This window comes from Paramormyrops kingsleyae, chromosome 18 (assembly GCF_048594095.1).
Source record: "Paramormyrops kingsleyae isolate MSU_618 chromosome 18, PKINGS_0.4, whole genome shotgun sequence".
Taxonomy (NCBI): Eukaryota; Metazoa; Chordata; class Actinopteri; order Osteoglossiformes; family Mormyridae; genus Paramormyrops; species Paramormyrops kingsleyae.
The window spans coordinates 7003488-7017357 of NC_132814.1; the positions used below are offsets into that span (position 1 = coordinate 7003488).

A 13870-nucleotide genomic window follows, 5' to 3' on the forward strand; every position below is an offset into this window, starting at 1 on the left:
TACAGTACAATGTAACATAACACTCACTTGTTTTACTATGTTTATTTATTATGTTTTTTGGGTTGTTTTTTTTTTACTGCGCCGGGTTAAACTACAGACTTGAATAATTGATCATCATATTTATAAAAAATAAAAGGAAGCATATTAATATATATTAGCAGACGCTACCGCAGATATTTCAATACTGACGCACCACAGTATAGGCCTATCCGAAACTAGAACTATAGATTAAAAACTAAGTATGCAGCCAAAGTCCTTAAACAAAAGTTTTAATTTGGAAGATTTCAACACACTATCAGTTGCACAAGGTGGCAATAAAAAGATTAAATATTAAGTCACCCGACACCACTTGGTCTGCAGAGTATTCCTGCAAATTACACTCCCGAAATAAAAAAAAGAATGGCCTCTGGTTAAAGGAAGACATGATCCACGGCATGTGCTCCTTTTAAACCGAATTTTGCATTAAAAATAACAAGCTATATACTCTAACCCTTAAACCTTTATTTACCCAAGATAATACTGCAGGCGCCCGTTAATGGTATATAATGTTGACTGAGCTTGCTGTTACCGAAGCTATTTATCTGTCACTTATCAAGCGTACTTAAATTAATGTTATGTGACCGTGCGAGTACCCTTCAGACGACCGGACGTTAATTAAAAGAAATGAAATCGTCGACAAACCTGCGTTTTTTCCCTAATTATAACTACTACTGGTTTATATAATTGGGTTATATTCGCATAATGTGGCTGGTTTCCTTTGTCTTGCATTGATAATGGTATCTTCACAATGAATCTATTTCTAGGTCAATAGATAAAAACTCGCCAAGCAAGTCTTTTGAGTGGAAAACCCCTGAATGCAGATATCAGACAGTATAATTCAAGTGACCTGACAAATTCACTTTTGTCAGTGTAATGCTGAATGCCTGCATTGCGTCTCCTTTAGTCGGATTTGTTACGAAGAAGTTTAAATGACAGTTATTTCCTGGTCTTAACTGCTTTCTCAGCGTTTTTATTGTTTTCCTTGTTTGTTTGGCTTCAGGGGCTTTGAAGCAGGTGTGTTTACAAGTTAATGTAGCTGCGGTACAATATTTCTTTACGTGACCAACTGATAAAAAGCAGGAGGGCGTAAAAATATGGCATATGGTGCAGCAGACGGTATTTACTCGGTACTTCTCCTTCTCCCATGTAAGCAGATGAGACACGTGGGTCGCTGCTGTATCGACAGGGGGAGGTGGGGGGGAGTAAATGACCTCAGCCGCTGGCTTATCCGGAGAACCGAGGTAGTGACCGGGGGGGGGGGTGTTACTGGGCTGGAGCGAGTGGCTGTTTGCTCAGGGGAAAGGGACGCCTGCCCTGTGGTTTGGAAGCGTACTTGGGGGAGAAAGTGGCGAGTCAGCAGCACACCCTGCCATCACCCACGGGCTGCGGAGGGCGATTAGCGCGCAGTTTCCCCTTTAGCTTGTGTGTCGAAGAGTAAGTGCGGCAGCTGTATGGGCGACCTGCCTCACCTGTGTAAGGGAGTACCCGGCTCAGACGTCAGATTGCACTAAGGTAGGCGTGATAGTGACCTGTGCACAATTTAAAGCACTTCATAGACATTTAATGGTGTTTTTATGAATATGTGGTGTATTGTTGAAATTGTTAGGTACAATGGGGAGCATCTTACTTGATGTATGTAAACAGGGTATTCTTTTTACTTTTCAGATAGGATATCCAGCAAAGAAATGCAAATTTTTTTACTAGCTTCTGTGACTTGCTGTTAATATATCCATGTTTCCCATTCATTCAGGATTTTTAAAAGCTGTTCTCTGCTTTTGCTGTGTGTTCTTTGGTTTTTGCTGCATCACAGTTCACTGGTTTTCGAAAGAAAGCTAAAAAAGTCAGGCTTGCCCATGCACACATGGGCATATTTACCGCACACACCACTGGTTCCGAATGAGGAGGGTGCCCTCGATTAATGGCACACCTTCCTTCTGTGATGTGATGTTTTGGCGGACGTTCTTGGGAACGTCCCAGTCTACCAGCCCAGAGGACTGTTGGCACAGAAGGGTGAGCCGTCTGGCTCGGGCAGAAATGACAGCATCGTGCAGAATGTGGGGTCGGCCTTGTTTATCTGGGCACAAGCTGGGACTTTCTGAGTCACATTCAACTGTCGCTACAGATGCTGCAGTCAGAGAGGGTGTTTGTCAATCTGAGGTGTTCAGCTTTTCTTAAAAACCTGTGTGTCTAAGGGTGTCCTGTTGCTCATGAGGTGCTGGGGGGGCACCTGCATCAGGGGGTGTCCCATTCAATGGCAATCAAAGACACTAATTGGCTTTACATTGATTAATGATTTAAAAGGACGCTGTTCATTTTTGGGAAAAAAAGTAAAACGTTATTCGTAAAATGTGTTATTCGAACCCTCTTACTTGATTGTGTCTGTTTTATTCTAGTTTGTTTCATATATGATTGGTTTACTGTCCTTTGTGTAACATTTTTTGTTTTTAATGTCCTTTGTGTTTAATGTGTAACAAAATGTCTAAGAGAGAGTGGTCACATTTGTGTTGATTTGTCTCGAAATAGGTCACATCAGAAAACTGATTATTTTCAGACAGCTGGAACAGAATTGCTTTCGTTTAATGAATCAGCATAGAGCTGTGAATAGAGAAGGTCAGTGCTGATTGCATGAGCGTACTGTGTGCATCGCTGCGGCTAGTTGCAGATTCCAGCTTCACTGCCCACAACTTTTCCATTCCAGTCAATGATTGCTGGCTGCTGAGGAACAGGATGTTTAAGGGTAATTGTTCTCCTTGTCATGTGATCCATTTCCCAGACAGTGCAGGAGCTACAGATTCCAAAATTTCACTCCTGAGCAACCGGTTTATTTTCTTTCTTTTCTCTTGTTTTTCAGCTTCACTAATTAAAGCACGACCCTCAAATCCATCTTGCGACAGACGGCTCACAAGGTAAACGCTTCTCTTTCTCTTTTCCTCTCTGCACACAAGGGCTTTTCGTGTGTTGTTACAGCTTGCTGAGCGTGCCCAGAACGGACGACACCATATCTTTTCTAAGAGGCTTATTGACCGGCCAGCAAAAGACACCTCAGGTAGCACATGTGTCGTTTCCGAAGTGATCTCGTGCAGCTGCCTGGAAATGAAATCTGCTAAACTCTATTGGCAGGGAACATTGTTTGTCCCATCTTACACAATGGGATGGGACACTGGAAAACAGCATAATGTGGCAATTTTAAATCATCAATTTTATCGGAGTTGATTCTTTAAAACTTTATATGCAAACAACTTGTAGCCAAGATGAAATGCTAACCACGTGTGTACAGTACTATGCAAAAGTCTTACACAGTCAAAGGAAATGTTTAAAGCTATTTCTCTAAGTGGTAAGGGTTTATGTGCTCAGAACAAAAAACACAATTAAACATTTAGAACATATGAAAATTAAATGTAGCACAGTAACAAAAAACGAACAAGAATTACCTCCGTTCTCCAAAAAGTTACTGATAACTTGTTGGACGGCTAGATGAACACCGCTTCAGTTCCCAAACCAATCTGAAGTTCCCAAATACATGGGTGACTTGGATGGCTGCTGCAAACACTGGGGTGACTTTAGGCCCTTAAACGGCTAAGCTCACACACTTTGACAGACATCACAGACAGACAGACACCGACATGAAGATCATTTGAGCATCATTTTCTTAGACTGCCTTAGACTTTTGCACAATACTGTACATCAGCATTGGCAGTAAAAATGTGGCCCTTTTTCCCCGCATTCAGAGTGCAGTTCAAGACTGAAGTGCAGCCCAAGGGCATGAATTCTGTGTCCCTTAGTGAGAAGCTGGGGGGATATTTTTTTTTAACCACAGAGGGGCTTCGTTTCAGAAGATCGGTCTTGATTTCGAGCTGGATGGCAAACGGTCTGGCAGTGCCAGGAATGGGGACATGGTTACCAGCTGGGGGGGGGGGGGTTGAGGCTTTAATGAGATTGTGATGATATGCTGGGGCTGTTTCCATGGCAACTTCGTAGGACTGTAGAAATGTCTCGAACCCGATACGTCCTCGTACAGGTAGCCTGTGGAGGGAGTCCGGGAGGGGGCGAGGAGGAGCTGGAGAGATACAGTTATTATTATTCTTATTGAATTGTTATCTTGTGTAATGGTTGTAAACATGAGGATGCAAACAGAAAGAATGGGGTTTAAAAACTGCAGTTTAATAAATTTAATTAAAGAGATGATATCAGGGCTGTTTGAAAATATACAATTAATTGCATTGCTGTAAATATTTCTCACCGTTTTGTTCCCCTCGTATTGATATGATTGTTAGTACAGTGATTTGCGTTTACATGCTCAATCAAATCATATTCAAACTTTATTAGCAAATCGTACATCCAGAAATGGCTTTGCACTTTTTTCTTTAATTTTGCAGAATTCAAAAAACTTGAAACTAGAATGAAAATAAGGCAATTTTAATTTCATGTGTCGTTAAAAGGCTTATTCTTTTGTGTCCCTGTGTATTCGCATTTGTCCTTTTGAATTCACTGCAGTATGAATAATTTTTTTACGTATAGCGTCAGTACCGTCTCCTTTGTATGACTTGTTTTTTCATCCATCCTTAATAACCATCCATCCTCAGTAACACACAGCCACACACCAGTAGTAATTTAGAGAAACCATTTCAGTTAAGCTGGACGTCTCTGAGCTATGGGGGGGGGGGGGGGGGGGGGAACTGGGGGGCCATGTGAACGCCCCATGCGCAGAGCCAGGGCAGAAATCACATCCACAGCCCGGCCAGAGACTAACCACTGAGACTCTTTCCATTCCTAACTGTTTTTTGAATAATTAATGGCATCTTTTGATACGTGCCAGTGCTCGTTAATAGGCACTAAGTGGGAAATTTGTGAAATTTTGACAGGCAGGTTTTGTTTGCTGGTGGGGGGGGGGATGGGAGCTGTCACATGATCCAAACCAAGTCAGTGGATGGAGAAAAAGGCACGAGTCACTGTTTGTATGGGAGTGAAGTGGAGAAAAGGCTGCTTTTTCGCAGGAAAGTACTTCAGCATTTGAAGCTGAGGTCCATCAGCGAACGTGAGCGAGAGCTGCCTGCTTTTAGGTCTATGAGGTTTTCCCTTTAATTACTCCTCTTTGATACACTTGCACAATCGTTTGTAACAATAGAGTTGGTATCAGTGTTCTCTGCGCACAACTGCTCCTTTCATATTATGTTCAGCCGTACTGGAAAATCTTCCAAGGTCATGCATTTTGCCAAAGAAGAATTGCATCAGACGTTCCATTTGAAAATATACCGAGCTTCACCCATTGGACATCTGTTTTTTGTTTTTTTTTAACCATACCCACCAGAAAAGACACAAATGGAGTGAGAAACGTCACTGTCTGCGGCCTGAGGCGACACTCTGCTCTCAAGCTGTCACTAGGCGACCGCTTTTTAATGCAGTTTTAACTGGAAAGGCAGCCAGGTTTATTGTTGCACGGACCTTTAATTTGACCTGCTGGCAGCCATACAGGGCCAGAGGGAGTCGGTGCTCAGTGGCTGAACAATCGATTCCCCTGTCAGCATTGTTGGTTGCGCCCACCAGTGCCTTGACATAAAGCATGATTGGCTGCAGCGGCCAGTCATCACGTTTATGTCGGTTGGCCTTTGCCACCATGTGAGGCAGAGATAAAACAATGTGACATATTAGCATGTGGAAATAAATTCCACCTAGTGTGAAGTGATCCTGTTTAAAATAAGTTGGTTTAGCAGTTTCTGATTCGTCTTTGAAATAATGCCTGGTCTGTCTTCATAGTGTAACACTATGATATTATGTCTGTCAAAGTGTGTCAGCTTAGCCCCTTCAAAACCTCTCCTAAAGTCACCCCTGTATTTACAGCAACCATCCAATACACTCATGTATTTTTTAATTCAACCACTGCCCCACCTTCTATTGCTAATCAATACCTCATTGAATTATTTAACTAATAAAGTCAATTAATTGAGCTGGTGTGGGACGGTAGGCAGCCTCTGCTGTCTCACACCTCTGGGACCAGGGTTTGAGTCTCCACCAGGGCTCCATGTGTGTGGAGTTTGCGTGTTCTTCCCGTGTCATCGTGGGGTTTCCTATGGATACTCTGGTTTCCCCCCACAGTCCAAAAATATGCTGAGGTCAACTGGAGTTACCACGTTGCCCGTTGGTGTGTGAGTGTGTCCTGTGATGGGTTGACACCCCATCCTGGGTCATTCCCTGCCTTGGGAGTGGATAGATGGTTTAACTGATGAAATTTATGTGTAATGTAAATACATTTATATATAATATGTGACATTTTACATATATAAGTAAAAGGAGGAATAGCTACAGAAATTATTTCTAAATGCATGATATTGTTTTAATGTCCTACTACTTTTGCTAAAACAAAGCAACAAAGTTTATAATATTATCTATAATTTCTTTATAGTAAACATTTTGGCTTAACAAATTATGCATTGTAAAGACTTTTCTCAGTGTAACATCAAATGTATGTGGTTCTGGTCACGGTGATGTACTTTCTGAATGGAAAACTACTGAAACTGCAGAAATCTGCTTAATTAATATGAAATATGCTGGAATCCTTTCATTCTACATTTCAGTGTGGCTTCCTTGCTTTCCGCAGGTCGGCACAGCAGACGCACTATGTTTGGGAACAGCGCTGACCAGTGGGTGTGTCCTAACGACAGACAGCTGGCCCTTCGAGCCAAGTAAGGCCAGCACACTCCTCCGTCTGGGTTTTATTCTCAGCCTCTCCATGTCTGTTCACCCCCTTGATGTCGGAACTCTAAAGCGTTTTGAGCGTATTGAATTTGCTCCTAGCAAAACGCAGCTGTGCATCCAGACGGTCTGATTCTGACTCACAATGAGCCTTTCAGGTGTCGTTATTAACTTATTAAGTTTATCTGTTTTAACGAGACCCACATGTCATCTGATGCCTTCGGTGGTCGGGGGATGGTACACTAAAGATTTCAGAACACGTTGTTTATTTTCTTTCAGCCGTTGGCCCTATTTTCAGGAAACTGAGTACAAAGTGAAAACAGCCGACGTTTCGTTTGCGTAAGGCGGTGCGTACTCTGAGGCCAGAGGCTTGTAGGTTTTGAGGTCAGCAGTTAGTGCTTGACCTGCCAAAAATGCGAAAAATCTCTCCCTAGCTAGGTGGGCTGTTGTGGTGATTTTATTTATTTATTTCTTTATTTTTTGCTCCTAGTCAGACCGCCTTAGTGCATTTTTCACGTTTGTCTCCAAGGTTGCAGACGGGCTGGTCGGTGCACACGTTCCGCACGGAGCGGCAGAGGAAGAGTCAGGCCCTGGACGTCAGGGAGCTGGACGTCATCGTGGGCGTGATGCGCAGGGCTGAGCAGCTGGAGCACAGGGAGCAGTGCCGGGTTGGGTAGGCCTCACCGAATGCGCAGGCCTGACATTAGGAGCCAGGCACTAATTCATGCCGTTTTATCACGGCAGCCCAGACCCTACCTGCTCTGTACCATGACTGTTTATCAGGCATCTGCTAAGAGGCAGAAACACAGACCCAGTTCCAATCAATCACTCTGTGGTCAGCTGCTGAAAAGATCAGCAGACACAATAGTTTCCAGGGAGACCTCTGTTATAATGTAGTTTCTTGACATTAAATGTGACCTTTCAGAATGGTCGCATCTGGTGATGGGTCTCTGTAAAAGCCTCAGTAAGGATTTCGGGCCTGTTTGAAAGGCCTTTAACGGCCTCTTTAGTGCCCAGTACCTAGTTAAACACCGGTGTATGAGGATGAGAGCACCCCAATACCCACCAGACTTCCAAACCATTACAACGTAATAAGTATTATAACCAAACATAACAGGTATTACAAAATACAGAATCTATAGCTTTAAAAGTATTAGCACACATTTTGCTCATCGCACTGTAACTGTTTCAGACTCTTTGACTTTGCATGATTTTAATTTAGATCTTGTGATTGTCTGACCTTTTTTCTCACTAGCTGTCTGGAGCTGCTACATTTTCTCATTTATATATGCCAGAAAAATACAGTTTGTCCAAAAAATCAACCTAAGAAAGCTGTACCAGAATACAAAGAGCCCACTGGTCAGTAGCAGGCGGTGGTGTCTGCTTGGGATGTTCTTATCTCCATCGTGGCTGAGAGCAATACTCCCTTGACCTCTGGTAGATAGATCGGTGAAGGCCTTTGCCTTTATGTGTCCCCCAGGAGACTCGTGGATCGCTTGGATAACATGAAGAAGAGCGCAGTGGGGAACGGACTGACCCAGTGTCTCCTCTGTGGCGAGATTCTCGGACTTCTGGGCCTGCCATCCGTAATCTGTCAAGACTGCTGCAAGGTGTGTATTTCTCAAAACCATCTGCCAAACGCTCCTCCTACCAAAACTCTGTAAACAGAGGCTCCCGAAAACTCAGAAATACTCCTCTTGGCTTCCCTGAAACAAGGTTATTGCGGTCCTGTCAACACACAGGTCAGCCTCTGGTGTCACCAGAGGCTCTGGATGTTCCCTGTGTCTGTCTGTTGACTATTTTAGAAATAGCAATGGATAAATTCATACGACAGAAACAGAAAAGTTCTTGGAAACACTGGAACAGTGAACAAACATAAGCAACAGATGAATTTAACTTTTATATAACTTAGAATATATATTTTTTCATGCTCGTCTGTGTTGTCAGCCCGATCTTCTCGTGTTGTGCGCTTGTTTGTCCAGCAAGGGGATGGATTAACGCTCAGCCGAAGTTGCTGCGTAACGTGAAATGTGATTTTAATATACATAGCTCATGTTTCCCTGCTCACTCCTGACAACTGTGGCAAAGCGTGACAAAGATCCCTGGCACTTATATTTAATGAAATCAAGTAAGAGGAAATTAAAGTGCATGAAAAAACAGTGCATCCAAGAAGAAATGTAATGAACACCCTGACAGCAGAAGGGGATTGGCTAGTCTTTCATTGGCAGCGTGGCGAAATGGCCAATAAGGAAGCAGTTTCAGAACGGAAAACCAAAAGTGTTCCAATTACATTTTAGGTGACCTTGTGTTTTTTGATCATGTTATCAGTCCTGGTAATAATTTACCATTGAAAACCCCAGTCTGCAGTCTAGGAATGTTTAGAAATGGTGGGGGAAGGAATAAATTTAAAAAAAAAAACATTTCAAGATAACATTATGTAACATATTAGAAAAAATACTATTTTTAGAGTGTGCTTTATTTAACTGAATGCTAATGGTTTGTTGTTTACAAGTTGGTTAGATAGGCTATTAAATGGAAGATAAGTGCATGGTAGGAACAAATTAGATTCCTGAGCTTACTGTCTGAAACCACAGGCGCAAACAGACTGCTCTCCTAAAATCTGTTACAGAACAGCGACATACTGCACCATGCAATATCTAGATCTAAACATGTGCAAGGGCGTACTAGATCAGTGTTTCCCAATCCAGTCCTCGGAGACCCACTGACGGTCCATGTTTTTGCTCCCCCCTAACTCCCTTTTAGACAATCCACATTTTTTGCATGTGGACTGTCAGTGTGTCCCTAAGAACCTGACTGGGAGACACTGGCCTGGCTGTAGCAGTGGCGTAGTTTAAGCTGACTTGGCAAAGCTGCCACCTGGAATTTTCAAAAGAATTTTCCTTTTCCAGTCATGTTACTTCAGTAAATAGATACATTCTGCTCCAGTTCCTCTGAATTTAATCACCACAGACCCAGGAACTAAATTTTGCTAACAGGATGTTTTAATTCTAAACGCCACACTTACCAACATGTGTAACACCCAGATTACTTTTTTTTTGAAGTCTTCGTGTATTATGATCCTGTTTTATCACTTATCATTCCAGTATTGTGAACCAACCTTAAAACAAGAATGGATGTTTGCTCAGGAACGTTTTACTTAGTGTGCCTGTGGAAGATGGATATAAATAAGGAAATTAGGAACTTAGTTGCAAATACTTTTTATGACAGCCCTAATACATTTTTAAAGTTTTATTTTGTGGCCGTCTGGAGAACCACCTTTATAATATGGCCAAAGGTATGAGGATGCCCTATTAATTAGATTAATTGCCTAATTAAGGACACAGGTGTAAAATTAAGCATACATTTCTGCAACGTTTACGCAGCAAACATCTGCAGCAGAATTGCTGGTTGTACAGTACAGAAGACGTTAGCGACTTTCCGCTTGGCACCATCGCGGGATGCCATCTTTCCGACAAGTTAGCTTGTCACATTTCTGTCCTGCTAGAGCTGCCCTGGTCAGCCGAAAGTGAAGTGATTGTGAAGATCAAATGTCTGGGAGGAAGTTCAGTAATGAAGTGGTTTCATCACACAAGCTCAGAGAGGGACCTGATCACCCAGCATCAATACCCAACCTGCATGGCAACAAATCCCACCAACAATGTTCCAGCATCTAATGGGAAAACCTTCCCAGAAAAATACAGGCTATCCAACCAATTCACATCAATACTCTTGGTTTCAGAATGAGATGTTGGACAAGCTGGTGTCTGCATACATTGGATCATATAGTGTATCAGAGAGCAGTGACGTACATTTCTGCTTTGGCTTCGCAGAGTAGTCAAATGACAATAATGTAGAGTGTTTCTGTTATTTTCCACTAGCTGAAGCTCATCAGTTTTTGCAGTCACAACATTGAGAGAAGGTTGACCTCTTTAATATTGGCTGAAGTGACCTTTTCGCACACGGATCAAAGCTCTTGGTCAGCGAGACGTGCTCCATTAGCCACCGTGTTTGCGTGTGTCTATACTATTGAGCTTCTGATCTTCAGTTTGTGTGGCTCACATAAATCTTTCACCAAGGTTGTTAAGCACAGTTTTTTCCCCCATCATAAAAATATCTCTGTTAACCATAGAAATTAAAAATGAATTCACCTTCCTTATGTTAGTAAACGCACATTAAGCTCTCCAGTGTCGTACGTACTTTTAATGCTAAACACTTTAGCTTTAATACAAAACTTCTAACCCTGCTATATATAAACTGGCATGTTTTGAGTGTTCTCTTGTGTGAAAAAGCCTTTGAAAGCCCTTAAAGTATTATCTTGTAAATGGCAGAATTGCCACAAGATGGCAGTAGATCACAACTATCAAAATTCACTGCTGCGCAGCTGAAGGTTTTGAGCGAAAAGGATGTTTGCAAGCATTCCCGCTGACCGAAGTCTGATTACCTGCCGCCTTCCTGGTCTCACTGAGCCCAGATGGCTGGAGGTGAATCACTGGGACTCCCCAGGTCGCTGTGTGTAATCAGAGGGCAGTGTGGGACATATGGTGCCCTCGTGTTTAGGAGCAGACTTTGGAGACAGGTGAGAGCCCAGGCCCTGGAAATAAACTGTGATCGCCAGGGGCCACTGGAAATTCAAGGGGGGAGATGGCATCTATTTAGGTAAACAAGCAGTAGCGAATTAGTTTGTGTTAGATGATTTGTATTGTGTACCTGCATTAGGCCACTTAAAATTAATAAATTGTTTTACATGGCCGCCCGCCTCAATTTTTTGGTGCCGCCTCGATTTTTTAAATATTTTATATTTAAAACTGTCAGAGATCGTCAATGTGCCAAATCCTGATATCCTGTGCACTGTGAGCAAGTAGTCTCTTGTAGGGTGGTCCAATAATAGTGACCCTCATTGAGGTCAAATAACAGCACTTCTATTGTTTGAAACAATGGAAGTGCTGTTGTTTTGCTATTGTCAGGAGGACGCTTTTATTGGGCTATTCTGTGGCAAGACCATTAAACACTTAGACTAGGCATTTGTTTTGAAGGTTTCTCTTTTCTTGTAATTGTTTGAACTGTTGAGGGTTTAAAATGTTGAGATACTGACAAATTAAAGTTTAATTTTCTAGTTTTAGTATATCTCTGTTGCCGTTCGTCTTTTCGCTAAAAATATAAAATATAAAATATACAATCCCCTACTCACCAATATTTTAGAAGTTTGAGTCATGTAAAACAATTTATTAATTTTAAGTGGCCTTAGGTGACGTTCTATTTAATGCTGCATTCCTTACCTGCGAGCCCCGTTTTTCATGATCAGACTTTATTCGTTCAGGTTGTAAGTTTGATGAAGCGATAAACAGCTAGTAAAGTAAGGTCCCAGATCATTTTTTTTAAAACGACATATTCGACTAGCTATGTATCGTGTAAAACTGCAGCCACGTTTAGTACGTTAAAATCTGTTATGACACCACAACTCGTCTCCAACAGTAAGTTACGCCTCTTTAGATTTATGATATGATATGGATGCAGTGATATGTTTGAATATGTCGGTTCATTTATTTTTTTGATAACTGATGATACCTTGTTGCCTGGAAATGAATATCTACTGTAGTTTGCGATGTTGACTATCGGCTAATGTTCCTTTTATCTGACAGTATGTCTGAGAATGGCATGTCAGTATTTTCCATCCTTTCTAGCTGCCGAGTTCTGTTTTTGGCAGACGTCGCTATCTACAGCTTTGAGTTTAAATGGAATTCTCCAGCAAAGTCTCTTCATAGCATTTAATTGCAGAAGGAGCTCTTTTCCTGGGAGCCGTCTGACAAAGAGATGTGAGATAGCGGGAAATCCTAGGGAAGGGTTCCATGGGTTCCCTGCTATTTTTCCAAACTTAAGACAGAATTGCTCAGTTTAAAACATAATTATGAACCCTTTGGTGTATTTTTCCCAGAAAAATCGCCTTTGTCCCTATTTTGACAACCTGTCATTGGAATGGTTTAATTTAACAATTGAAGTCCAGCTATTTTAATGTATCCAGTTGTCTGTGAACAGTTGTGTTTTGTCGAAGTTAATTGCTGTCATGATGTTATTGTTTGTTCTTCTTTGGCCTTAGAAAAGAAAAGTATGCCATAAACAATCTAGGTTTATTTGTGTCTGATAAGAAATTCTTAGGCTAATGGCCTAACCCCACCTCATTCATTTGTTAATTACTATGGATTTATGCAAGCACTGGGGGGGGGGTTTGAATCACACCTTTGCTCTGCGTTTGTGGATTTTGAGTGATCTCCCCTCACATTACAGGTTTCCTCCAGGTTGTTGGGTCCCCTCCCACAGTTAAACAAACTGGCATCTAAATTTCCCTAGTGTTATGAGATAGACCAACATATTAGTTTGTATTTATGTGAAATTCACTGCATTTTTATATGTCTTCACTATATGACTGCACTGCATTTTTGTATTTTGCTCAGTTTTTCCTGTCCCTGTTACCACTCTACCTTCAGAAAGTGTGCACCAAGTGTGGAGTGGAGAGCCTGCGTGGTCAGAAGAGAACGCAGTGGCTGTGCAAGATATGCAGTGAGCAAAGAGAGGTGAGTGTCACTGCAGTGCAGCCAACAACATCCCAGTAATCATGAAAAACATGCGTCTTCAAGCCATATGACGCACTGCTGTTAAAAATCCGAAACAAACATGCTGTGGTTAGGTGATTTTCTGAGAGGTTTTTGAAAGGGTCTAGGAACACTCTTTATAAAGTAATGTTGGATGTTAAATGCCCACTTTCACAAAATGTTTTGGAAGTTTGTTTTAGAAAACTATTTTCCATAATTGTAATGTAAAAGTTTGCAGCGGTATATGAAACAAAGTAGACTGTTTTCAAAATGTATGTATTTTAAGGTAGACTTGCGTGTAGCATTTGATCTAAGCATATTATATGATTTGGATTGTATTGTGGCACATTTAAGACATACCTAAATCCTGGCAAGAATTGCCTGGAAATTACAGAAATATTAATGTTAAATTAATTTGGAATTTCCTCTATAATTCATTAGTATGTTTGGTTTGGAGCATGCCAGAGATATGTAGTCTGAGGGTGTCTTACTCTACAAGTAATAAAGCCAGTGGAACAAAGTTTCAGTTCTTTTATACACCAAACAGTTACTAA

At 41.7% G+C, this 13870-nt stretch overlaps 1 protein-coding gene across 4 annotated transcripts in view; it reads left to right on the forward strand.

Moving 5' to 3' along the window:
- Positions 1-1300: 1300 nt before the first annotated feature.
- The window catches only part of doc2b (double C2-like domains, beta), a 209524-nt gene continuing 196954 nt past the window's right edge, over positions 1301-13870 (forward strand). For 2 of the 4 annotated variants that reach the window (XM_072701923.1, XM_072701926.1), the window contains exons 1-6: positions 1301-1551; positions 2891-2945; positions 6635-6719; positions 7259-7402; positions 8210-8339; positions 13212-13298. In XM_072701923.1, the coding sequence (XP_072558024.1) occupies positions 6655-6719; positions 7259-7402; positions 8210-8339; positions 13212-13298 (426 nt within the window). In that variant the 5' untranslated portion in view covers positions 1301-1551; positions 2891-2945; positions 6635-6654. Of the gene's footprint in view, positions 1552-2562; positions 2650-2737; positions 2777-2804; positions 2946-6634; positions 6720-7258; positions 7403-8209; positions 8340-13211; positions 13299-13870 lie in introns of those variants that run through there. The other 2 variants (XM_072701925.1, XM_072701924.1) reach the window with 2 other exon arrangements.